We start from the raw sequence: 26,508 nt of genomic DNA, 5'->3' as shown, positions 1-26,508 counted from the left end.
TCCAATATATGATTTCTTATCTTATTGGAGGGAGCTGGGTTAGGATTCAACAGGATAGGATATCAATATTGGATACCCATAACGCTACCCAATATATCTCCACGTTATCCAATATATTTGTATTTATTATATTATATTTTGTTTTTCTTTCTTCTTTTTCCTTCTACATAATCTTATCAGATTGTTAATCAAGTACTCATCAAACACGGGACATGATATAGACTTATCAGCCTCATATCATATCCTACCCTTATCAGCCCCTTATCATATCGTACCCTTATCCTATCCTGTGCATCAAATGAGCCGTAACGTACACAAGCAACTAACAAACTTATGCCAACGTGTGACCACCAATCACATGAATCCACTATTAAAGAATTATTCCAGCTTAACCAATGATTTCAAGATATGATATTTTTTTTTTTGGATTACCAAGATATGATATCAAGATCACTTTTATTGTGGTAGATTCTCATTTAATACATTGATGGTGGTCTCTAGCTATTATATAGGCTCCCTTTAGCCGCATAGCAGTGTTATCAGGGCCAATTTTTGGTTGGGATGAGTATTTGAAAATAGTTGTTTAGTGAAGTTTGGGTTTGTTATCTCCCCGAGCCATGTTGTGGGACTCATACTTGGGAAAAATATTAGAAATTCAAGTGTGAGTGGTGAAATGTGTGATATTGAACACTTATGATGGATTATTATTTATCCCATTGATGTGATCTCTCCGCCATAGGCTCCTCTTACTACCATGACACTAGTATCAAAACTAATGTATGTTACGTATTTGACAATGGTGTGGTTTATGTGGTTCGGGTTTGTTGATGTTTCCCAAGCCTATACTGCAGAGCCAAGAACTTGATGAATGCAGTCAAGATTTTGTTGGTAACCTCATAAATATTTAAAGAAACTTTCGCTTAGGGTAGTATGTCTTACACTTAACAGAGAGATAGTTGAAAATTCAAACGTAAATGGTAAAATCTCATGTTGATTAGGAATTGGCTCATTGAGGATTATATAAATAGAATGACCCATGAACTTAATACTTTAAATTTTGAACTGCGATATGATATCAAATTCACTTATTACGGTGAATTATCACTTTGACCTATTTATAATGATTTCCTAAATAAAGCATCATCAACCCATATAAAAATCAGAATAAATCAAAAAATATATAATAAATAATATATATATAATAATAATAATAATAATAATAATAATAATAATAATAATAATAATTGCTAGAATCAATAAGTGAGAATAGTGAGGAAAGGAGGAAGGTACACTAGCTAGAGCAGGCTGTGTTCTAAACCGGTGCCAATTGGGGCTTGTGTAAATTCTCATCTGAATACAACAACCGCGGCTTCTTTGAAGCATAACCTTGGTACTGGTAGATGATGCTGTAAAGGCACTGCCTCAGACTTAAGACGTCAAATTCTTCCAGAAACCTTAAATCTGTTATCCTGGATTTAGCACCAGCAAATCGCTGGTATTCCTCATACACAGAAGATAAACACCATTTCCGCAATTTTCTCAAGCAACCAACAACGCAACCAGTTCGATGCTGCGTAAAACAAGACAAGATCATACATACCCTGTGAGTTATTTAAGAAAATAAAACCAACGAGAACAAATAAATTGGTAAGTCAATGTGTGTATATATACACCTTTCCTCGATTGCAGTGGATCAAAACTGGATGATTTTTCTCATCTGAAACCCAAGATTAAAATGTTAATTAATATATATGACAAACAAGATATAATACTTGAATAAGAGTGTTATGATAATTTAGTACCAATTAGAACTTTGAGAGCATCCATGATAGTATCCTTCACAGTAGATACAGATAGATCCTGCAAATGCAAAAGGACTAGTTTGCATCAAATCAAATGTCATAGCTTTAACACAACCATATTATATATATAATATGAGTTCCTAAGAAATATCATGTACTACGATAAAAGCTTATGCTACCGGGGAATCAGAGTTTTTTTTTTTTTTTTGAAGAATTTGTTTTATTAAAATAATTGCTTCCCGGTTCATCTATGAATTCGGATGCTAACTTACAACAAATAAAGGCCAAAAAATACTGTTCTTTCACGTGTTATTTAACGTCATCCGAAAAAATCTTAATTATTTATAGACAAATCAACAATGATTAAAGATGAAAGAAAAAAATATATCCACTAGGCCTAGCCTAGTGGTGTGGGCGTGTGTAATAGGGTGTCTGTGAGTTTGTGGTTGTGTGTTCTATTTTCTGTAACCTAAAGAAAAAAAAATATTAAAATAAGAAATAAAAAAAATAACCTTTGATTTATTCACTAACAATTAAGATACATGATATGATAAAATTCATTCTTATCCCACCACCACATCACACCTGTGGTTAGAGTTGGCAAAACGGGCTTAGCTCAGCAGGCCAACCCGTCTCACCAGCTAAACGGGACAGGGTGAGCTGACTCATTTTTTAGTGGGTTAATGCTGGAGCGGGATGGGCTGCCTACTTTACCAGCTTTACTTGTGGCCACCGACTATCCTCAACCCTAACGCCCTAAAATGAATTTTTTTTTTTTTTTAGTAAATGAAAAAAGGATTTAATTACCGTCTTGCCCTCAATACCAAAGTGAAAGAGTCGAATTTCGTGCGATCGAAGGAACTCTAAGTTTTGCTGTGGATATGGTTCGGTGCACAAGTATCTGCACTCACATCATATATATTGAACTCATGAGTTTTCATTTAAAGGAAAAGGAATGAGAGAATTGTAAAGATCAAACTGGAAAAAGGAAAAGTGCAACTGACATTATGGATCGAAGATTTAGGGTTTTGAGAAAGGCGAAATTGGAAGGTTGAGGGAAGCTGGAGCGATAAATGCCCTCCTCGACCATTGAAAAGTTGCACGGCGCAACCAGAACGGCGTTGGTGTTGTCTTCCTCTTCCTCCACCTCCACTACCACCATCGTCACCAAACCTATTAATTCTTTCTCGCTTCGCTAGCTGATTTCCAACTGTAATAACTGCCAAATGCTGATGTTAATGGCTAAGTGCTAATGCCTTCTCCTTAAATTGACAAATGAATAAAATCAATTACGGGATTTACCCTTACACTATTCTTTACAAATTCAAATTTTGCAATTATTCTATTACTATCTTATCTACAGTTATCCTAAATATTTGAGTATAAAGATAAAGTATTTAAAGTTTTTAAAATTTCTTTAAATAACTTTATCTAATATTTATTAAAATATATACATAAAATTATGTGAATCTATATTTTTTTATTTTTTTTTACATAAATTTACATAGATTCCATATATATTTTTTGTGTGTATTTTAATAAACATTATATATAAACTTTAAACTAAAGATAAATATGTTGGGATTGTCATCCTGGACCAAATCAAGTTCGAAACTTTCAAAACGATATGACAGCTTACAAAAACTTCCCGCCTTTTTTCTTTCTTGAAACATGTTTATTGAAATTATACTGAACAACGTTAATTGATGTTTTTACTAAGAGGTTTATTTATTATTTCCATGTTCATTTACGTAGTGGTTTTCAACAAAATATCACTAATATAATATAATAATTTCAAAATCTTAAAAGATCATGTAAATTCATTAATGTAGCTTCCGTTAATGGACTGGGTTGGGCTGAATTAGTCTTTGATCTAAATAAGTTAGGTTTATGCAAAATGTTTTAAGTCTAATATGACGACATATTAGCTTGAAATAGGTTGTATTATAAGCTTGATCTAGCATATATTTAAAAAATAAAAAGGCTGATCTAGATCTATTAATCTGTTTAAGCCTATCAAATCTTCAATAATTATTAAAATTAGAAAAAATATATAAATTATTTTTTATTAACTAAAATTATATAAAATATCATTTTGAGCATATGTAAAATGTTTTGAATCTAGTCTAATCTATTAGCTATCAGGTAGGCTGTATTATAAGCTTGATGTAGCATATATTTAAGAATAAAAGGGTTAATCTAGTTCTATTAGTCTTTAAACCTATCAAACCTTCGATAACTATTAAAATCAGAACAAAATATATAAAATAATTTTTTATTAATTAAAATTGCATAAAGTATCATTATATTTTATTTTAATTAAAATAAAAAATATAATATAAATCAATATATAGATTTGTTTTCTAAACAAGTTATTTAAACTTAAGCATATTTTATTTTACTAAATATGCTAGATCAGATCGAACTTGACATAAATCAGACCGGATCCTAATAAGCCGTCTATCTCATTTATACTTATAACTATTAGATTCTATTTAATTCTTCAATATAACCAATCAAAATTACTTACAGCTTTTTCACTTGATATGAGACAGATAATTATGCTTTTTTCTTTAATATTGAAACAGTTTAAATATAATTGAAAATTTGCTAAAGAACCAAAAAAAAAATGTAAAATCGCAATTAAAGGAAAAGATTCGAGGCAACAGTTATGCAAATTGTTCAAAATTCAAAAGGCGACAAAACGAAAATCAAGTCTTATAATTATAACTCTATCGTCACCGCTTTTGACTCTGGTCAATATGTGTTTTTAATTAAAAATAAATAAAATATCTCTCATCATTTGTCAGAATGACACTGTGCTTATTGACCTTGTAAGCTTTCAGTGTCCATCGATGCATTTCCATCATAGCTCACGTTTCTATAATGGCGAACTATTTTTATAATAAAATGATGGAATTAACGTTTAATATAGTATAAAAGTTAATTTTATTTTTTATAACGTAAAAATATATGAGATTTATATTTATTTTCTTTCTCTTTATATAATCTCGTATAAATTTTATATACTTTTATGTATATATAAAAAATAAAATTATTTTCTATAACAAAAAAATATTAATTTTTAAAATGATGAGAGATGCATTTCTACTATTGCATAAAAATAAATACATCTCCTGCACAAAGGAGATCAGGGTGAGACCCACTGAAATTTTAAAAAAAAGTTATTAAATAATTTTTGTGAGCGCGCAGGACGGAGGAGGAATAATTCCCCCTAAAATGATATAGGCCTTCGTGACACAAGAAAAAGTAGAAATCAATTAATGTAGATAAGTTATCTGCATTTACTTACGATGTCGTTTTGGGATTGAAATATTAAAAAATTATAATTATAAAGACTATAATAATCCTGAAATAAATTAAAATTACAAAAATACCATAATTTTCACTCAAAATAACGTCAAATTAAACTTACTGCAGATAACTTGTCTGCATTAAGTGCAAAAAAAATAAACCCAATTTTTATTTAATAAACCTCGTCATGGTTCATCCTTTCCTCAATAAGAATAAGAAATAATCCATACTTAATGGAATGTGTTCTTTCAGTCAGTATTTTAAAACTCATTCCGATCATTAACTCAATTGAAATATTAGGTTATTGGATCACTAATTTATTCAATGGGTTACAAGTTCAATAGCATTAATTAAATTTTATATAATAAATATTATATTATAAATATCATGTCCAACAAATAAAAGTAATCTAGTAGTAAGTCTATTGATTCTCAAACATGGAGACTCAAGTTCAATTCTTGTTGCTTGCAAAATATGTGTGTGTGTGGAGAAGGTTTTATTACAACCTCTTATACAACATATTTTAACCGTTGATTATTGCGAATTAATCAATAAACGGGATCTTAAACGAAAATAGGTTGTAAATATAACCTCCCTTATATATATTACAGATTTTAACATAAAACCGATTTTCAGCCAACATATTGACTCAATGTTGAAAGAAGACCTTACCCTCAATTAGGGGTGTAAATAGGTCATGCCTATTAAACATTCAACAATTAAAAAAATAACTAAAATAATATTATACTTTATTATTCAAAATTATTAAAGTAATAATTTATTTATTTTATTTAAAACAAATAATATGATATAGGTCGATCTATAGGCTTATAGGTTGACATGTACAAAAAAAAGTCTATGGCATGCTTTCTAAATAGGCTTTTTAAAAAGCTTAGGCCTATTCTATTTAACTTTTTGTCATAGGTCAAGCCTGACCTAATATAGGCTATGTAAGAACCCTCACCGTTAATTAAGGTATTTAATTAATTAATTATGCAAAATTAGGAAATGATTCCATAATTGACCCTAATAATTATTATGAGGCTTTAATAATTATAGTAAGTGAGTAATAATGCTGAAAGTCGCTTTTCGGAAGAAAAGTGCAGATACCGGTTCTGCTAGTCGGTATAAATGCGTACCGAAAAAGTATCCCGGAAAATTAATGTAAGTGCATGATAATTACTAGAATAATATGTAGGACTTGTAAAACGAGTTTCAAGTTCAGATAATGAGAACTGGTACTAGAAACCGGTATTGGCTTGGAAAAGCGCGTATCGGAAAAGGTGCTCAGAAAATTACGAAAAAAATATGATAAATCTTAGAAAATTATGTAGTTTCAGAATCCGAAGTTTGGGATTAAAATGCTAAGCATAGCAATTAAAGTTAATACTATGTGTTTAAGTGCGTTTGGGCTATAAATACCCTTTTAAGGGAACATAACCCTAGAAAACTGTCTCTATGCGTGAGTGACTTGTGGTGGCTGATCAGTTTTACTCTGTGTTGGTGCTCTCTTCCCTTGTGTAAGCCTTGTGACCTTCTACCTCCATGTTACCTCTTCCTAAACACTTGGGCTTGAGGGTGTGAGTCTTGTGAGCAGAAAAGAGTCATCTTTCTAAGTTTATGAGTTGCTGTTTGTGAGGTTCTTGCTCTGAGTTGGAGAGTTTGGAGGGGAGTCATCTTGTTCTTGGTGGTTTAGAGCTCCAAGTAGTTTCCTTGGTGAGGAAAGGACTCATCTTATTGGTCCATTTCGTGCACCTTGTTGAGTCAGTCTTGAGGGACTGATTGTGAGCTCCAAAGAGCAACCTCTTCTTCTGTTTTGAGCTGGGGTATGTGTACCAACCTTTGATCATGAGTTTAATGCTAAAAAATGAAAGCTTGATGCATGTTAAGGCTTAAAGATGATAACTTGTTGTGGGGTAATGTTGAACACACCTAGAAATGCATGTTTAGGTGCTTTAAATCGTTAAAAACCCAACCTTGGAAGGATATCTTCACGAAATGCATTTTCTGCATTCTGTCGTGAAATATCCGGATATGTGCCCGATGAATATCCGGATATGTGATATCCGGATATGGGTTTTCTGTATCCGGATAATAGATATCCGGATATGGGATTCTGGATATCCGGATATGGCATATCCGGATATGTACAGTGAGATATCCGGATATTGCATATCCGGATATGGTCCCGAGGAATATCCGGATATTCTGGGATTTCGTAGAACAGTAGCTGTGCTGTGTGTACAGTAGGCTATTGGGGGTTTGTGGACCCTAGATTGATGAAGTTGAACTTCTGTAATTAATGAACTAAGTCAGAATCGTTGTGATTAAGGACTTATGGCTTGTAGGGAGCCTTAAGACGTAAAACGTAAGGAGAGGCGTTGTCTTTAAGTTATATGCTTGTGTTGCATTATTATTGATATAGTATTGGTCCATAACAGATTGTGAATCTGCTGTGTTTGGACTTTGAGCTGTGGACTCTTGGCTTTTGGAGTTAGCTTGCAAGGTAAGCTTTCGTGTCCTCGGTTTAGCCATGTTGTGGTTCCACCATGTCCCATGGGGGTATGGTTTATGCATGCTGTGTACATGCTTTTGGATATTTGATATGTTGATTGAACTTTACATGTAATGGCTTTTAATATGCATGTGTTGTTTCATCTTGACGGGAAGCCTGAGTATGTAGCGCCATACAAGATGGTGTACCGGGGTGAATGCAAGTGGTACTTGCACGGTGTGTAGGTGATAGACGTATACATGCACTGTCTCTGGCCAGTAGATTAGTATTGACACACATGACATGATTATCTGCTGCATTGCATTGTTTTAGAAATGATAAATGATAAACTGTTTTTGAACTTATATTGCACATGTAAGTGAGCTTGGGGTGGAAGATCCTTGAGGACTCACTGACTTACTGAGATTTTTAGATTAGAGATCTTACCCCACGTTTGGGGAATGCTTATTTCAGGATCAGGTAGTATGGGTACTGATGCCCCAGGCGGCAGAAGGCCGGAGCTTAGCTGATTATGTTTTATTGCTTATGTTAGCATGACTGGATTCAGATGCTGTTTATGTTTTCCTCTATTTATGATATGTTGTTGTTGAGACTGATGTTGCACATGTTGTCTTATTTGAGTGAGCATGGGGATTGTCCATGACACTTTCTGTTAGTACTTGTAGTTTGGAGTTGTATAAACTGTTAGATGGTCCGGTCTACGTTGTTGTAGTTCCGTGACTAGAGCCACACTTATATTATCTATGTTATGAGGTATTTCAGTTAGCTATTTTATTGCAATTACATACAGACGATGTTTTATTAATTGATTATTAAGCAAGTTGGTAATGTTAATGGCATCATAATTGAAAAGAAAAAAGTAATTTCGCACTTTAATTAAGCGCAGCTTAATACGATATTATGATAACATTACCGGATATATACGGGGTGTTACAGGTTAGGTCGTAGATCTCTGTAGGCTGGCCTAGTCTATTTACACCCCTATCCTCAATATTAGTTATTGATTTATTTGTAGATAATTAATAATTAATTAAATGATTATTAATATTAATTAATTAGTAAATTTAATCACTACTATATGTTAACATTGATTGAAAATGCCAACTCATAACATATAATTGTAGTCGCGAAACCATGATAGGGCAGGGTGGGCCCAGGCTAATTTTTTTAAATTAGTCACGTTTTAAATGTGGGGCCTTGGCCTGAGTTAATTTATGTGGCTAAATTACCGAAACTATTTAAGTGCATACTATTTTTTTTTTGCCCTAACTGGGTTGGCAATGCTAGCTCCGCCACTAATAATTGTATATCGTTTACAACGAAATCCTGCTTAATTACATATTTCTAGCTAGTTTCATATATTGCATATGAATTTAGATCTTCACAGATGAGAAATACAATTTAAAGAAAAAAAACGTATAAGTGTATATTATAGCCAAATCCGTTACATCTACAAAATAGAAAAATCTAATTAAGAGAGGCTTCAGGGAAGATGATGATGTTTCAGGATTTCGTTCCAAGCTACGAGCTCAAGGTGCTGTAAAGGGAGAGACGAAAAAGACTGATCAACAAGCGTGAGATCCTCCCATGGCCTCACTGCAAGAAAAGGTGCATTTAGCGGCGGTTGAATTATCATTTTGCCGCGATTAGAACCGTCGCAAAAATAGTAGTGTGGCGGTTAACCAACCGTCGCCAAATCAATCGTCGGGAAGGAATCAACGACGGTCAAACTTACCCGCTGGAACGACCGTCGAAAACAATATAACGACGGTTACAAAGGCGGTGTAGCCGCCACAGGATGATCATCGAGTGTAGTATGTATTACTTTTGGAGGCAGTTTGGAACCGCCTTTGATTAAGTAACAATGTATTTGGCGTCGGTTATAAACCGCCTCTGTATTTACTTTTGGAGGCGGTTTATTTATACAAAAGGTTCATTTAAATTTATACAAAAGTATCTAATAAATATATTTATGAATTTAATGGCATAATGGTTGTTGTCGTTGAATTCCTCTAATGTATACTATGTTCAAATCCTGCTAAGTGCCGTTATGCGCAAAGAACGTTCGCAAAAAACATATTCATGAAATTGTATATTCTGCAATGTTTGGCAGGGTGTCGTGAAATTATATATTTTGCTTCGTTTTGGTAACTGTCGTCTGATTTTGCATTCTGCGTCAGCTGTAACCGTCTTTAAACGAAATATCCTGCGGCTGTTCATAATCGTCTCTGATTTTGTATTCTGCGTCGGTTGTAACCGTCTTTAAATGAAATATCCTGCGGCTGTTCATAACCGTATCTAATTTTGTATTCTGCGGCTGTTCTTAAACGTCGCTAATTGCCGTCGTGGAATTGTGATATTCAACTAGGGTTCAATCGAGCGTCGATGTAACCGTCATTGTAGTGCCTTTTGGGGTCAGAAGACTTTGCAGATTCTGTTCCTGCCATACCAATACCATCCCAACCAATGAGTGTCACGTGTTTCACATTTGTTGGAACCTGATTTCCATCTCCATTTCCAGTTCTTCCAACTCCTCTTTATCCACTACAAATTACAAAACCATAAAATCAAAGCGCTACTCACTTAAACAAGAATGATTGGTTTAACCAAACTAACCATAACATAATCAATTCAATATAAAAATTTAAGTGTGATAAATAAGTGAGATCATGTTGAAGATTTTATATTAATATCTCTTACATATTCCTCAAGTAAGAGTTTTTTGGCTTGAATCCATGATCATATCATCACAACTTTTTTTTTTTGGTAATCTCATATGATCACAACTTTAATATCAAGTAACACAACAAATTCGACCTAAAAATTTAAACTTAATAATTGTTAGGTATGGCTCATACTTCGCATGATGACGAGGGCCTTTGTTGTCAGGGTCAGCAGAAAGGCAACTGGGGTCCCGCTTCCAGGTGAGCGGGCGGGGTTCGGGAGGCAGCGCCCCCAGTCCCGCAGAGGCTAAGTACTGTTATAGGCTTATGATTTATTGTAATTTTCTTAGCAGTTTGGGCTTGGGCCCATGAAGAGCTGTTGTTAGGGTTTTCTAATCCTGTTTATATATTCCATTGTAAACCGAGTGATTTGTAAAGTCTTGTAGAGGTTAGGTACTGTTATGGGCCTATGATTTATTGTAATTTTCTTAGCAGTTTGGGCTTGGGCCCATTAAGAGATGTTGTTAGGGTTTTCTAATTCTATTTATATATTCTATTGTAAACCGAGTGATTTGTAACGAGTGGCGGTGAAGTGAATATAGTACGGACAAGCTAGGTGAACCAGGATAAATCATCATGTCAATCTCTCTACTCTTTTCTCGATTTTGTGTGATTGTCGATTTCTAACAATAATAAGTGAGATTATATTAATAATTTGGAAAAAATATTTCTCCAGTCACTGGAGATAAAGTTATCTCCAACGAGCTGAAAACGACGTAGTTTTGCATTATAAAATTAAAAAATTATAATGAGAAAGACTAATATAACCTTGTAATATATTAGAATTACAAAAATACCTTGATTTCCGCCACGAAACGACGTCGTTTTGAGCTCGCCGGAGATAACTTATCTCCAATGACCTAGAGAATCTTTTACTCTAATAAATTTATATTAACAATAGAGGAAGTTCTTGAAACCCTTGAAAAACCTATTGAATCTGGGATATACGTTAGATTTTGGGACAACGTCATGAAATCTGAACGGGTTCTTGATGCTTTCACCAGACAAGCTCTCAGAAATATCCCTGTCACCTTTAGGTCCTCCCAAATTTATTATATAATTAATAACAGATCCAATTCAAATGGAGCAAATGAGATAAAGACATCACAATTAGCTGAATTAAGCTTTCACCTGTGTGCGTGTGTGTGAGCGTGCGAAACAGAAGAAATTAAAAAGAAGATGATATCAAATTAAGAGGAAAGAAGAAAGGACTTATTGCAGCAGCTGGTGAGATGGTGTATGATCTTGATCTTCTTGGATGAGGAAAACCAACATCCACGCTAGCCTCAGAGATGCATCCAAAAGAAAAAGGAAGAATTACAAGCCTTTCCATTATGTCATTCATTTCTTTGGTATTGTTAGATCAATTAGACTTGGAATTGGTACAATAAGTAATCTACATTCATCAATTCCTTTCTCTCTCTCTCTCTCTCTCTCTCTCTCTCTCTCTCTCTCTCTCTCTCTCTCTCTCTTTTCACGGTATCTCTGTATTTTGTTGTTTTATACTTATTCTTTTCTTTTTTGTAAAATAAAATCCCTTATTTATGTTCCTTTTTGTTTACGTGTTTTGGACTTTAGGTAGAATTAAGTAGTACATCCCTAGCCAACTTTTCAGTGAATCTCTCCACCCTACCTTGTGGGGAAGGAGACTAAAATCCAATGTTTCTTGAATTCAAATAAAAAGCAGCAAGGGCTTTTTTCATCATTGTACCCTTAACTACATAAAAAAAATATCACTTTGCCCCCTATCAAAATATTTCATCTATATATCCCTATTTGACCGTACAATATACTCGAGTACAGACTCGTATACTCTAGTATAACAGCAAATACAAGAGTATATGGGTATGTACTCGAATAAATATTCAACATCTGAGTTGTTTGGAACATTTACTTGAGTATAGGATCTAAAGACTCGGGTATTTATTGTTCCACGCGATATACTCTAGTATATGGGTATGTACTCGAGTATATTGCGATCAAATTTCTTAAGGCTTTGTTTGGGAGTTTGGAGGGGAGGGGAAGGAAGGGGATCCAAGGGGGAAGGAAGAGAAGGAAATTGAAGGGTATTCCTTTCCCTTGTTTGGGAGTTAAAAAAATGGTAAATGAGGGAAATTGAGGGTTAATGAGATATTTTTACCATTTTACCTTTTTTTTTAAAATTAATATAATTATTAAAATGTACAAATTAAATTAAATTTAAAATTTCTAACAAAATTATGTATGTACTTTTCACAACACCAAAAAAGATCATATTTTCGATGAAGTTTCTACGTTGCAAACGATAAAAATTTCATCACAAATTTATTTTTTTCGTCGAAATACTTTTCGACAAAAAGCGACGGAATTTTTCAACCAATGAAAATTTTAACAAAAATAAATTTTCGACGAAATTTAGTTTCCATCAAATGTTTTAAACGAAAAAAGATTTCTGTTAAAAATTTTGACGGAACATTTTACGTTCAAAATTTCGATAGAAATGTGTTCTGACGAAAATTTCGACAGAAATTGTTTTGTTAGAAATTTTGAGGAAAATGTTTCATTTGAAATTTTCGACGAAATTTAGATTCTGTAAAGAATTTTGACAAATATTTTTGCCGTCAAAATTTTGTCGAAATATTTTTCGTCAAAATTTTTTACGAAAATATTTTCTTTCAAATTTTTTTGACAGAAATGTGTTCCGTTGAAAGTTTTGATGGAAATATTTTTTTTCAAAAAACTTGACGGAAATGTTTTCCATCAAAAATTTTCGATGGAAATGTGTTTCATTAAAAATTTCGATATAAATTTTTTTGCCAAAAAGTTTATTGAAAATATTTCCGTCGAAAACTTTCGGCGGAATTTAAATTCTGTTAAGAATTTTGATGAATTTTTATTTTCGTCAACAATTTCCGATAGAAATGTGTTTCGTTGAAACTTTTGATAGAAATTTTTTTCGTCAAAAATTTTGATGAATATGTTTTTTTGTGAAATATTTTTGCAAAATTTATATTCCGTAAAGCATTTTGACAAAAAAAAATTTCGTCAAAATTTTTTATTAAAATATTTTTAGTCGTCAATTTTGATGAAAATGTTTTTCGTAAAAAAAAATTTGACGTAATTGTTTTACGTCGAAACTTTTCGATTGAAATGTGTTTCGTCAAAATTTTGGACGAAAATATTTTCCTTAAAAGTTTTGACGGAATTTAGATCTATCAATAATTTTGAATGAATTTTTTTTTTCCGTAAATTTCTTTTGTCACTGTTTATGGCAAAATCTGGTTCTCTCTCTAATTTCGTCTTTAGTTTTGGCGAAATTTTTTTGACGTATATGATTTTCATCAAAAATTTCATCACTATTTTTGACGAAATATTTTTCGTTGATAAATTCTATCGGTATTTGAGACTTTTCTAATAATGTCGCATTTAAAAATGATTCACAATTATGTAGTTTTTACATTTTAATGCTAATGATAGATAAGTAATTTTTAATATTTTTCCACTTAAACCCTCCAAACTTTAATTTTAAGAAGATGGAGGGTTTTGGAGAGTTTAGTAAAAATTCCCAATTCCTTCCCCTCCTTTTTTTAAACTCACAAACAAGGGAAGAGCTTACTAAAACCCTCTCTTTCCTTTCCTTCCCCTCCTAAAACCAACTCCCAAACAAAGCCTGAGGGAATTTTTCAACGCGTAGCTCTCAAAAAGTTATGTGGAATAAATAAAAAGCACCTGATTCGAATACCCGAGTCAAAAGTTATGGTCTTCAGAAGTTTTACTCTAAATTTTCCACAATTTTATAATGCCAATAGGTTTTGTGATACCCACAAAGCTCCTCCTCAGGTTGCTCGAGTTATGTCCAATATTATGAGTATATGATTATAAAAACTTGTTTGATCCAAAAAATCTCGTGGAAAAATTTTTAACCATAAAACTTCAGAAGACCATATTTTTTAACTCTAGTGTTCGAATCAAGTGCTTTTTTTTATTCCGTATAACTTTTCAACGGCTACGTGTTAAAAAATTTCCGAGTCAAAAGTTATGGTCTTACGAAGCTTACTCTAAAATTTCCAAGAATTTATAATGCCAATAGGTTTTGTGTTATCCACAAAACTTGTTTGATTCAAAAAATATGATGTTCCAAATTTTATGGTTAAATATTTTTCAACGCGACTTTTTGGATCAAAGAAGTTTCTATAGTCATATACTCATAATATTGGACTTGACTCGGATAACCTGAGTAGGAGCTTTGTGGATATCACAAAACCTATTCACATTACAAAATTTTGATAATTTTAAAGTAAAACTTCAAAAGGCCATAACTTTTAACTCCATGTGCTTTTTTTTATTATTATCCCACATAACTTTTTGAGTACTACGCGTTGAAAAATTCTCGTAGAAAATTTGGTCGCAATATACTCAAGTACAGACCCATATACTTGAGTAAATGTTGAAAAAACCCAAATGTTGAATATTTACTCGAGTAAGACCCATATACTAGAGTATTTGTTGTTATACTCGAGTATATGAGTTTGTACTCGAATATATTGCACGATCAATGATCAAAAAAGGACAAATAGGTGAAATATTTTGATACGAGAAAAAAATGATATATTTTTATATAGTTAAAGACATAATGATCAAAAAGCCTAGCAGCAAGGAATCATCATTTCTAAGAATAGAAAATGCCAAAATTGGTTAGGTTTAGTTATCTGTCTTCTGGTACATCTTCTTTTTATTTTTTGGGTATGAGGACAACAAAGCCCAAAAAGAAAACTAACTAGAGAGAGGGGAATGTTCGTCAAATTTTAAAAATTAGATAACTAGGTACAATGGAACCAGTTTATGAATGCTAACTCTTTGATTCATACAATTTTTTTAAAAATAATTCTTATTTAATCTATTTTGAAACTAAAAAGACCTTAGAAAAAACAAAACACAAAAAAGGAACCAATAGATAAAGTTTTGATATTTTAATTAAGGGTAAAATATTTCTCCAGTTAATAAAAATAAGTTAACTTCAATTAACACAAAACAACGTCGTTTTGTGCCAAAAATCAAGGTGTTTTTATAATTCTAATTTATTGCAGAGTTATATTAATCTTTATCATAATAATTTTTTAATCTTACAATCCCAAAATAACGTCATTTTAAGCTCACTAAAGAATGAAGATAACTTTATCTCCACTAGAGAAATACTTTTCCCACTTTTTCCCTATATTTTTTGTTTTGCTTTCAACATTTTCTTTAATATTGAATTAAAAGTTTCCTCATATATCCTTTCTTTATATATTTATGAACTTAAATTTAGTTATAATTTTAGAATTTTAGAACTGATACCAAACTAAGGAAGTTAAAAGGAATATGTTTCTACTTGTATCATGCAACACACAAAAGTAGGGGTGACAATTTAGGTTGACCCGTCCCGCCCCGCCCCCAACCCGCCAAAAACGGGGCGGGGCGGGTTGACCCGCCAAAAATATGGGTTGTAAAAATGAACCCACCCCGTTTTATGGTGGGTTGGCGGGTCAACCCACCAACCCGCCAATTAAAAAAAATTATTTAAAATTCAAAAATAAATTATATTTTATGAATTTTTTTAATTTTATTTTATTTTATTTCACACTTCTCTATATTTTTTTTAGTCTCAATCTTAAATGTATACTAATATTTGTCAAACATTCTTTAGGAATTTATAAATAGATAACATTTGTCATAAATAAAATTGTTATTCTTTATCTTTTCTAGAAAGTACTAAGATAAAAAAAATTGAATATCACAAAAATTTAAGTACTAATGAAATACTTTCTAACTGTAAAAAAATAATAAAAAAATTTAAAACCCGACGGGTCAACCCGCCCCACAGCGGGTTGAACCCGTTTTGACCCACTTCTAGACGGGGCGGGTTGAGGTGGGTTGGTGGGTTGAAAATCTCAACCCAACCCGCCCCGTTTTGGCGGGTTGACCCGCCGGGCTCAACCAAGAGTGAATAAAATCCACTAAGAAAAAGAAAAAGAAATTAAAATAAATGAGCCCATCCACTTTTTGTATGTTCGTTATGAAAGGCATATTTTCTTAAAACTAATTACAAAATAATATATTTATATATTTAGTTCTTCTTAAACATTTTTAACCAAATTTAAGGGTTGAGAAACAGCTAAAAATGACCCCCCTTATGAATAACCGAACGAAATACCTGCTCGGATCGATTCTAGTAACATAAGACATCGCTGGATTAATTTCCAAATTATGCCTCGTAAGAGAATCCTAGTAATACATTTTTCGACATACTTCTTTTAACACACTATTATTAAATAAATTTCATGCGAATTCTACGAGATGAAAAATGGGCCTAAATGATTTGACAAGATTTACATGAAATTCAGTCAATAACAAAGTGTATTCAAAAGACTGTGTCAAGAATGTGTTGATCCCTCATGCCCAGCAATAACCCCAATGGTGTGCCTCTCTATGTAAATGTATGTGACAGTAGCTTGGAGCCTTGGACAGTTCAGACGCCTTCTACTAAGCTAGAAAGCAGATGACGTAACACATATCCTTCACAGCAAGGAAATGCAATTTTTATGTTCCTTGCCCATGTAAGCCTAGTAAATACACAACTCCGCCCAAAGAAAGCTGTCAGTGCTAAGTTTTCTTGAAAATCCTAGAATAAAAGCACTGAGGGGTGCCTCTGAACACACATCCGCAGACTGTACATAAGCCATTGTTCCAATTGAAACCATCAACTTCCAAGTTAATCCATCCATGAGGAGAGACCCAGCAGTTGACAAGACAAAAAAAGTTTGACATAGACTCCGGATGTATATAACTATCTAATCGTTTACATTGGAGTACATACCAAACTTCTTTAATAAAATAAGTTTTATAATTTAATATAGTTTTAAAAAAAAAAATTCAAAGAACTCTGAATAATCCACGGAGCTTTTCTTAGCATTATCCTAATCAAAATCTAAAATTCAGAAAATAAAAAGATACCCTCAAAAGCAGGCTTAAACTTCAACCACTAATGGGTCATTGTCAACCAGAAAAAGAGGGTCATGTGAAATTTTAACTTTCGATGATCCATTTCTGCATGTCCCGGTTAGTGTCCAGATTTATAGAGGTAAGTATAACAAATTATATAATAAGGACGATTACGTGAGAAAGGAAAGGTAGAAAGACTACACGCTACTAAGCATCGGACTATTCTGCACATTATCACTCATAGAGGAGGGTAGAAGTATGAAGACAAGGAAAAGCCAAGGAAAAGCAAGCCACCTATTGTGGCTACTGTGCGTTGGGAAATCTTAGATGCCAGCATACTTCCTCCCACCACTGCCAACGAAGTACAGATGGTATGTCCAACAGTGGCCCCAGCTGCCACTCCCAGTGCATTTTTGTGTGTTGCCAGCTAGAGAATGAAATTAGAAGCCATAAAAATTCAAAGCTACTACTATATGACAAATACAGGGGGGGAAAATGACTACTAGTAGGCAAAAAGTAAAAAAGATCATAAGACAAAATCTAACACGAAATCAGAACAAAGAACAGGAACTCAAAAAATCAGGCTTCTTACTGCAATTGTTGCAATCTGGCTACGATCGCCCCATTCAGCAAGGAATGTCAAAACAAAAGACTGCAAAAATGAGGATAATAGATGAGATTATTATCTTACAATTATAAAAAATATTTGATAAAAATTACAGTTAAAAGATTAGCTGCAAGATATGCACTTGCCTCCAAAAATATTGGTGTACAAAATCTTGAAAAGAAGCGTCGAAATGTTGTTTTCCCTTGTCCACCTTCAAGTTTCTCCTCTACCTAATTAACACAAGAAAATTCAATGAAAATTCCAAATTTGACCACAAAACCGACGGGTATTTCTTCTTCTTCTCTCTGTGTGTGTTTGGCGCAGGCAGCCGGGGTTGGTTAGGAAGCAATATATTTCAATGATTAAACAAAATATCAACTGAACCAAGTCAACCAACTAATTGATCAAAATTCATATGTTGAACCACTGCTGTTTGCTTATAGGTAATTTAAAGAACCTCCTCCTGATGGAAAAGTGACAATGTGTGGAGGAACAGGGACAGTACAATAATGAAAGCAGTGACTTAGCAACTTGCAGGTTCGTCAAAATTGTAGCTCCTGGCATATTTACCATCATTGGAATATTGAATTTGAAATTGACCTTAATACATGAATGGCCACAGGAATAAACACGCAATATTATGATGAGTATTTTACTATAAAAGAATCAATAAAAACATACTTCTTCCATTTCTTTCTTCTGTGAAGATTTAGAATCTGATCTCCAAGCAATATACAGTAACCTTAGCCCAAAGAAAGCATAAAGAACTGCATAAGATAAAATTGATAGGCTTAGCTTCACATGATCATACATGAAAATTGAACTTACAAGTGAAAGGAAAACCAATCCATAATAACAAGAAAATGTAAACAAAAGTCAACGTTGAAGTCACTAAGGCATTAACGTTTAATGGTAAGCCAATATGTGTGTAAGTGTGTATATATATTTGCTTACAATTGGTTGAGTAGTACATAAATTTGAATTGTAAAACCACACATAAATCTTAATGCATGTGTTAATACCATTCATAGCCTCTCGCTTTCTATTGCTAATAAAAAGCCTAAACTATTTTTAAGCAAAGCATGCACACAAAACCCCCATATGAACATAACCCAAGTACACAGAAAATGAAGCTATGTCCATCATTATTCTAGACATTTGGCATAGTTAAGAATCAGAGCAAACCCTGAGGGCTGCACAGCGCGCACAAAAGGAAACAGATTAGAATTACAAAAAAAAAAAAAAAAAAAAAAAAAAAAGAAAGAAAAATTATTACACCTTCATTTTGCTGCTGATAATAGATTATAGTGGTAAATATTCAAACCAGGGAATTTTACCTGTAGCAGCACTATTTGTATGCTTCCTTGAAATCAAATTCGGCACAATCCTACCTAGTCCTGTAGAAAGTACCTAATTAACACGTACAACAACTTTAATCTTAATAACATCAAGAATAAGCATTATAGCAGTCAGGCATGCTCTATAGTACCCGAAACCATTCCATCACAACACCATGCAAAATGCATCCTATTGATCAGAATCACAAAGCAGCAGGAACATTAAATATAAAACATGATTACTAATACCATGACACACTTGCACTTACTGTCATTATAAAGAGAGCACATAGCGCACCCGATAAAACAATTGACTTAGGGTGACGCATAGCCATAAGAGCTGCTATTATAAATGTCTCATCCCCAATCTAACATCAAAAGGAAAAATCATTAGAAATAACTCATATGGCGAATATAACGTGAGGTGGTAGTAGTAGTAGTAGTAGTAGTGGTAGTAGCAGGGTTAAACTAACCTCACTGACAAGGATCATTGATAGACTAGCGAAAAAGGCATCAAAGAGTCCAAGGCCAGTGGAATCAATAGGAATAGGAAGACCAACATTGTCTAGATTTTTCAATAAAATCTGTACACAGAAACTTGTATATATCAAATCAATAATAACAAACAACTATGAATTGTGACTGATGAGAGGTAAGGTTCTGTTTGTATTTGATTTTGATTGACTTTTTTTTTACTTTTCTTTATATGCAATTGAATCGTATAAATTATTACAAAAATAGAATAATAATAATAATAATAATAATAATATGAAGCGATGCTCACTTTTTTGGTACGGCGTCCCAGATCCAGAGACACAGCAGCAGAGTCTTCGTTATCGGTCTCAGCCAGAGAACCCTATGTATAATTTTATCATACTCTCATACACGACACAATCACAATTCACAATTCACAATTCACAATTCACAAAAACGAAACGCATGAGAGAGGTGAGCCTCACTCACCTGAGCAATCCACAACAAGAGAAGGAAGAGGTAAAGAGTGAGAATGCTTCGTAGACCCATCAAGTTCTCAATCTACGATTCAATTGAGTTTCAGACAATATTCAAATAGATTAACATTGCTGGGACTGGGAGACATTGAATTTATATGGTTTTTTTTTTCACGTTTCTCAACCAAACCTCAGAAACGAACGAATACGACCCAGGATCATGTGTCGTTTTATCCACGTCATAATTTTTTTCTCTTTTTTATTGGAAATTTATAAATAACTATATTAATCATGTAAATTAAGCTGGTAAAGACACATGGTTTTGCCTTTCCATATAGCTTATTTACTTGAGAGTTGGGCACTATAACAAAAAAAATGGTCTTTTGAGTTCTGAAAATGCGGCTGAATGAACGCCATTTGCGTGCGCTCTTTGGACGTATATTGACAATTGAGAGAGAGAAGGAAGAGGGAACATAGACCATTTTGTCATGTTTGGACAAAAAAATTATCAGACTGCCACACCAATAGTAAATTTTGTCAAAATATCATGCGGCATAATTCGCTACACAGTATAGCGAATTATGCATGCAAGTAATTCGCTATACAGTGTAGCGAAATATACCACGTCAGAACCAAAAATGTCACATGTCAAATTTTGAGAAATTCGCTACCATGTGTAGCGAATTTCTCAAAATTTGACATGTGTCATTTTTAGTTCTGTGCATTCTGATGTGGCATATTTCGCTATACTATGTAGCGAATTACTTGCATGTATAATTCGCTACACTGTGTAGCAAATTATGTCGCATGACATTTTGACAAAATTTACTGTTGACGTGGCAGTCTGGTAATTTTTTTGTCCAAACGTGACACTTTGGTCACTGTCCCAAGGAAGAGACACAATATGAAAATAGAGAACGAAGAAAGGTGAAGAGTGAGAATTTAAGTGTTTGGATGAAAAAAAATTCACCTTTAAGGAGTCGTTTGGTACGCGGCTTTTTTAAGGATTCCGGTGAAATTGAATTTTTCTAAATTTTTAATTTTCGGATATTATGATAAACTGAATATTTTGATCATATTTTTAAAAATTGAAATTCCTGGATAAAAATTTTTTTATCCTCTACCAAACGTTCCCTAAGTGAAAAGTGGAGATAATGCACGGGTTTAAAAAAAAAAAAAATTTGGGTTTACTTTATGTTAAACTTTTAACTTTTTTCTATTAGAAAATAGAGACAATTAAAGACGATCTTAGGAGAAAATGGTGAGGTATATAGTAGGGTAAATATTTCCCTTATCTGTATTGCATGATGCCTTAAATGTTCTACAGTATTATTGGTTCCATTAAGATACGAGGTTGTGTGACTCCTCACTATAAAGATTAAGCAAGCATTTGGATGAGGATAATCAAGTGTAAAAAAAATTATTTCTTTTAATGAATTGGTAAACTGGTCCTATCAGGAGATGTCCAGACAGATTCATACGGCCCGTCTAGAACAACATGAATGTAAAATAGTTGCAAATGTAGTTGCCAACATCTTAGTTTTCTATGTGGACCTGGTGTAATAAAGGAACAACTCCATTACTTTTTTTGGTACATGGGACAACTCCATTTTTTTAATTTTTTGCATGGGACAACTCCATTTTTACTTTCTTGTGGTTCCATTTAACCCATGTGGTTTAAAACTTATTATTTAGACCCCTTGCGATTTCATATGTGTCACTTAAGTTCTTGAATGTAAAAGATATTTTTATTATATAAAATATCAAAAATATCAAAAATAGATGAAATAATAAAATTTAAAAGAATGTAAAAAATACCCCTACTTAAGAACAAAACCCTAAAATATTATATAAATTCAAATACATAAAATATATAAATTTTGATTGTTCACAAATGAAAGTATATATAAAATTTTAATTTGTATAAATAAATTTATATATATAATATATAAATTTTGATTGTTCACAAATGAAAGTATATATAAAATTTTAATTTGTATAAATAAAATTATATATATATATATTAAATTAAAATATTACATAACGAATTAAATTAAACATGATTTTTAAATTTGTAAAAAAAATATTCATATAAACCAAGCATAAATCCAACAAGAGAAAATAAAATATACTAAAATGACCTTACAATTAATTAATCAATTTAAATTAATTATTCAAGGAACAATTAAACATAAGTCAAACATGTGTTTGCAACTTTCAGATAGCAGTTAAACTAGAGCAATCTAATAATTCATATAAATCAAACATAAATATAACTCATTTTTAATATTTTACCAACCAAATAAATTAGGTAAATTACATATCATTATTAATTTTCAATAATAAGAATATACTATGCAATTTAAATTGACAACAATAATTTCAATTATAAAACATTAATTTTACACAAATTGAGATTTTAACTTGCAACAAAATAATATACGTTCATTACATTTCACTTCTGAATTATCAAAATATAAATTTTACAGGTTTTATCATTTTAACGTAGCAAATGATGATATATCTTTATATTATTTCGCTTTAAAACTATTTTATATGTGATATTTAGGGAATGATTCATTTACAAACTATTCTGTTTTCATTGTAAATTCTTGAACATAACAAGTACTGTAATTTGGCTGTTTCAGAGATTAACTTGACCTTCATTGTACCAGCTGTAGATTCTAAAATGGAGATGGTTGGGAAGAATACCTAGATAGCACTACTAAAAAATGTTATTTTTTCGACGGAAAAATTTTGTTGAAAATGGTTAAGATTTTGTCGAAAATGAAGTTTTTGAAGGAATTATCGACGAAAATGAAGTCGTCGAGTATCTCTTCGTTGGTGATGATTTTTTCGACGGAATTAGCGATTCAGTCGAAAATTTTCGACAAAAAATGAATGAAATTCAGTCAAAAAAACTTGTAGTAATTTTCGACGAAAAACAAATTCCGTCGAAAATTTTCGACGAAAAATGAATGAAATTCCGTTGAAAAATCTTGTAGTAATTTTCGACGGAAAATGAATGAAATCTCATCGAAAAAAACTTGTATTAATTTTCGACGAAAAATATATTTCGCCGAAAATTTTCGACGAAAAATGAATGAAATTCAGTCGAAAAATCTTGTAGTAATTTTTGACAGAAAAGAAATTCTGTCGAAAGTTTTCGACGGAAAATGAATGAAATTCCGTCGAAAAATCTTGTAATAATTTTCGACGAAAAACAAATTTCGTTGAAAATTTTTGACGGAAAATGAATCAAATTCCGTAAAAAAATATTGTAATAATTTCAACGGAAAATGAATGAAATTTCGTCGAAAACTATTCTATCAATTTTTGAAGAAATTGATTTTCCATCAAATTTTTTTTTTTAAATTTCTATCTACAAAATTAATATCAATTTATGTTTTGCACCTAATAAACAAATATAATTAAAGTTGATAACATATGAAAAAAGACCTACATACACAAAAGTCTGTGTTATATACTAATCAAAAGAAACCTATATATATAATATCCAAGACACATACTAATCAAAAGGGATATACATACAAAAGTCTCTGTCATATACTAATCAAAAGAGTCCAACATCTATGAATGTTCAAGACATATACTAATTAAAAGGCACATACATATACAAAAGTCCATGTCATATAAAAATCAAAAGAGTCATAATCAAAAGGGACATACATATACAAAAGTCATTGTCATATACTAATCAAAAGAGTCTAATATCTATAAATGTCCAAGATATATACTAATAAAAAAGGACATACATAATTTACCAAAAAAAAAAAAAGGACATACATATACAAAAGTCTCTGTCATATACTAATCAAAAGAGTTCTATATTTATAAGTGTCCAAGACATATACTAATCGAAAGGGACATACATATACAAAAGTCTCTGTCATATAGTAATCAAAACAGTCCATGTAAATAGTCCATGTCATATATATCCAACCAAGATACAAAAGACATGCTGGTGGATGACGTGCATGATCATGGTCATCATCTAGGTCCTGAGACGGGGGCTGAGTCTCGTCGTCATCCTCAGTATCTAAAAATGTCTCAGGAAGCCTTCACATAAGCTTCTCCATTTTATCCATTCGCCTCTGCATCATATCCATGATGTTGTGCTTAACCCTTTTTTGTTGTTGTGCAAACCTCTCCTCTTGTTGTGCAGCCCTCTCCTCTTGCTGTGCAACTGTACCTTGCAACTGCATAATCAATGTGCGCATCCTGTCATGCTCAAGCTGGGACACTCCAAGTGGTAGTCTGCTGGAAAACCGAGATTGCTTATATGCTCCTGCCCGTGTACCTAAACCGTAGACCCGACCTTTACGGCTAACCCTACCAGCCGCCTGCAAGATTAATTCATTATCCGAGACTACAGTGCAAGCATTCTCTCCTAGAGTGACCTAACTGTCTCTCTCTTCCATCATTCTCGTAAAGTCATCCTAATAAAAACATAAAACAAAATTGTTGTGTTAAAGTCAAGTGTATTAAAAGTAATCAGCTTTCGATGTTAATATAATGTTGTAAAAATCAATAATACTCACAGTTATTGCCTTTCCTCTTTCATTGCACCACCTGTCACGGTCATTTGTAGATGTGTGTGTATGCTTGAACACAACCCAATCCACAACGGACAAAATTCATTTTATGATTTATTTTTTAATATATTTTTGACAGAATTCATTTTCCATCAGTAATTTTTGACGGAATATAATTTCCGTTGAAAACTTCGACAGAATACATTTTTCGTCGAAATTGTCGTGGTTAATTTTGATGGAATTTTTTTCGTCGAAAAATTTTGTAGAAAATTATGACTTTTCTAGTAGTGTAGATCAAAAATCTCATTATAGATGTCGTCGAAGGAAGCATGATTGTAGAATGTTGATGCATTGAGATAAGTATAGCCGATCTTTCCTTCAACATGGGACTGGAGCCGGCTTCTTTTCTGGTTTATATGATGCTACATACCCTTGTCCTTACCCATTCGCCAAATCAATGTTCGAAGTGGGATAATTTAGCTTATGTAAATTTCGATCCAAATATTAAAGTGATCTACTTACTGATTTATGATGAAGAAATGTGTAAGGATGCAAAAGCATCGCGCTTTTCATATTTCTTTGTTTGGGATGTGTACCACTACCATTTATAATCTCACTTATACAAATTTGTAGAACACATGAAAAAAAAAATCACAATGAAGAACATACTTATAGAGGTGACAAAATGTGCTAACCCGACCTGATTCGCCAAAATCAGGGCGGGGCGGGTTGACCCGCCGTTTGATGGGGATGTGAAAATGTCAATTCATCCCGTTTTGAAGGTAGGTTGTCGGGTCAACCCCTAGAAATAAAAAATAATTAAAAAATTATATTTTATTAAATTTATAATATTACTTATTTTCATTTCATACTTTCCTTAATTTTTTTTTTCAATCTCAAGCCTAATTATAAACTAATATTCAGCCAGACATTTTTTAAGAACTTATTTTTGTCTTTATATATAGATAACCTTTGTTATAAATAAAGTTTTTCTTCTTTATTTTTTCTAAGGGTTATTAAGATAAAAAATTTATATCACAAAAGTTTAGTGATAAATAAAATACTATCTAATAGTAAAAGTAAAAATAAAAGAATGATCTGCAGACCAACTGCTACCAACCTATTTTGACCCATAACTACGCGGAACAGGTTGAGACAAGTTGGTGGATTGAAATGTATAACTCAACCCGCCCTGTTTTGGCATGTGGTGAGTTGACCCATTGGATTCAACTCATATTACCACCTCAAATCATATTATTTTGGAAATTAAAAAAATTAATGAAAGGTACCTTTATAAAATTTATATAATAAAAATAAATAAAAATATCAAAATATCCTTTATTGATTTCCCTAACTTTTAACATAATCATATAGTTTTGGGATATTTATATGTAATAAATATCTATGACAAACAATAAATAAATCTATATGTATTATATATTATGCGTGTGTCACCATCAACACCACGCAACCTCACCCTCCCACGAGCTTTTTCCTTACCCTTTTCAAAACCAATGGTTCGTATTTTGATTATCCACTGTTTTTGCCTTTTTCTCCCTTTCTCTTCGTGCACCAATCACCGTACGATCATGAGTAGTATCAACTATCAACCCAGCTGATTCGGTGTGCGTTTTTTTTGTCCTATTAAAAAAGAACAAATTCAACAAAAAGAAAAAGGAAAAAAGAAAAACCGTGGAAAGGCGGAGAGAAACAAGGAGAGGGGGGAGTTTGTGGTTTGAGTTT

The 26,508-nt window shown here is 32.4% G+C and overlaps 2 protein-coding genes across 2 annotated transcripts; both read right to left on the bottom strand.

Annotated features, from left to right (window-relative positions):
- Window positions 1-1,312: 1,312 nt before the first annotated feature.
- On the bottom strand, window positions 1,313-11,688 carry LOC133288802 (tyrosine-protein phosphatase DSP3-like). The gene is made up of 7 exons (XM_061486620.1): window positions 11,568-11,688; window positions 10,025-10,165; window positions 2,807-2,975; window positions 2,610-2,703; window positions 1,803-1,860; window positions 1,674-1,717; window positions 1,313-1,570 (listed from the first exon to the last, which is right to left on the bottom strand). The coding sequence occupies exons 1-7, from the start codon at window positions 11,686-11,688 to the stop codon at window positions 1,313-1,315; spliced, it is 885 nt and encodes a 294-aa protein (XP_061342604.1).
- Window positions 11,689-16,623: 4,935 nt separating this feature from the next.
- Window positions 16,624-20,337, bottom strand: LOC133288829 (GDT1-like protein 4). The gene is made up of 9 exons (XM_061486657.1): window positions 20,223-20,337; window positions 20,044-20,115; window positions 19,733-19,843; window positions 19,529-19,627; window positions 19,260-19,332; window positions 18,604-18,689; window positions 18,069-18,152; window positions 17,908-17,967; window positions 16,624-17,742 (listed from the first exon to the last, which is right to left on the bottom strand). The coding sequence occupies exons 1-9, from the start codon at window positions 20,280-20,282 to the stop codon at window positions 17,554-17,556; spliced, it is 834 nt and encodes a 277-aa protein (XP_061342641.1). The 5' UTR covers window positions 20,283-20,337; the 3' UTR covers window positions 16,624-17,553.
- Window positions 20,338-26,508: the final 6,171 nt, after the last annotated feature.

Source organism: Gastrolobium bilobum, unplaced genomic scaffold, assembly GCF_033153095.1.
Source record: "Gastrolobium bilobum isolate Gb01-03AN ecotype WA unplaced genomic scaffold, APGP_CSIRO_Gbil_v1 utg2264, whole genome shotgun sequence".
Classification (NCBI taxonomy): Eukaryota; Viridiplantae; Streptophyta; class Magnoliopsida; order Fabales; family Fabaceae; genus Gastrolobium; species Gastrolobium bilobum.
Note: the sequence above shows the minus strand (reverse complement) of the source record. Positions and strands in the feature narration are given on the sequence as shown.

Coding starts and splice junctions, on each gene's coding strand:
- LOC133288802 (XM_061486620.1), bottom strand. CDS start 11,688: ATGGAAAGGCTTGTAATTCTTCCTTTTTCTTTTGGATGCATCTCTGAG. Junction 10,166..11,567: donor CTCACCAGCTGCTGCAATAA/GTCCTTTCTTCT, acceptor GTGGATAAAGAG/GAGTTGGAAGAACTGGAAAT. Junction 1,861..2,609: donor TTGGTATTGAGGGCAAGACG/GTAATTAAATCC, acceptor TTGCATTTGCAG/GATCTATCTGTATCTACTGT.
- LOC133288829 (XM_061486657.1), bottom strand. CDS start 20,282: ATGGGTCTACGAAGCATTCTCACTCTTTACCTCTTCCTTCTCTTGTTG. Junction 19,844..20,043: donor TGGGACGCCGTACCAAAAAA/GTGAGCATCGCT, acceptor TTCTGTGTACAG/ATTTTATTGAAAAATCTAGA. Junction 17,968..18,068: donor GTACACCAATATTTTTGGAG/GCAAGTGCATAT, acceptor TCATTTTTGCAG/TCTTTTGTTTTGACATTCCT.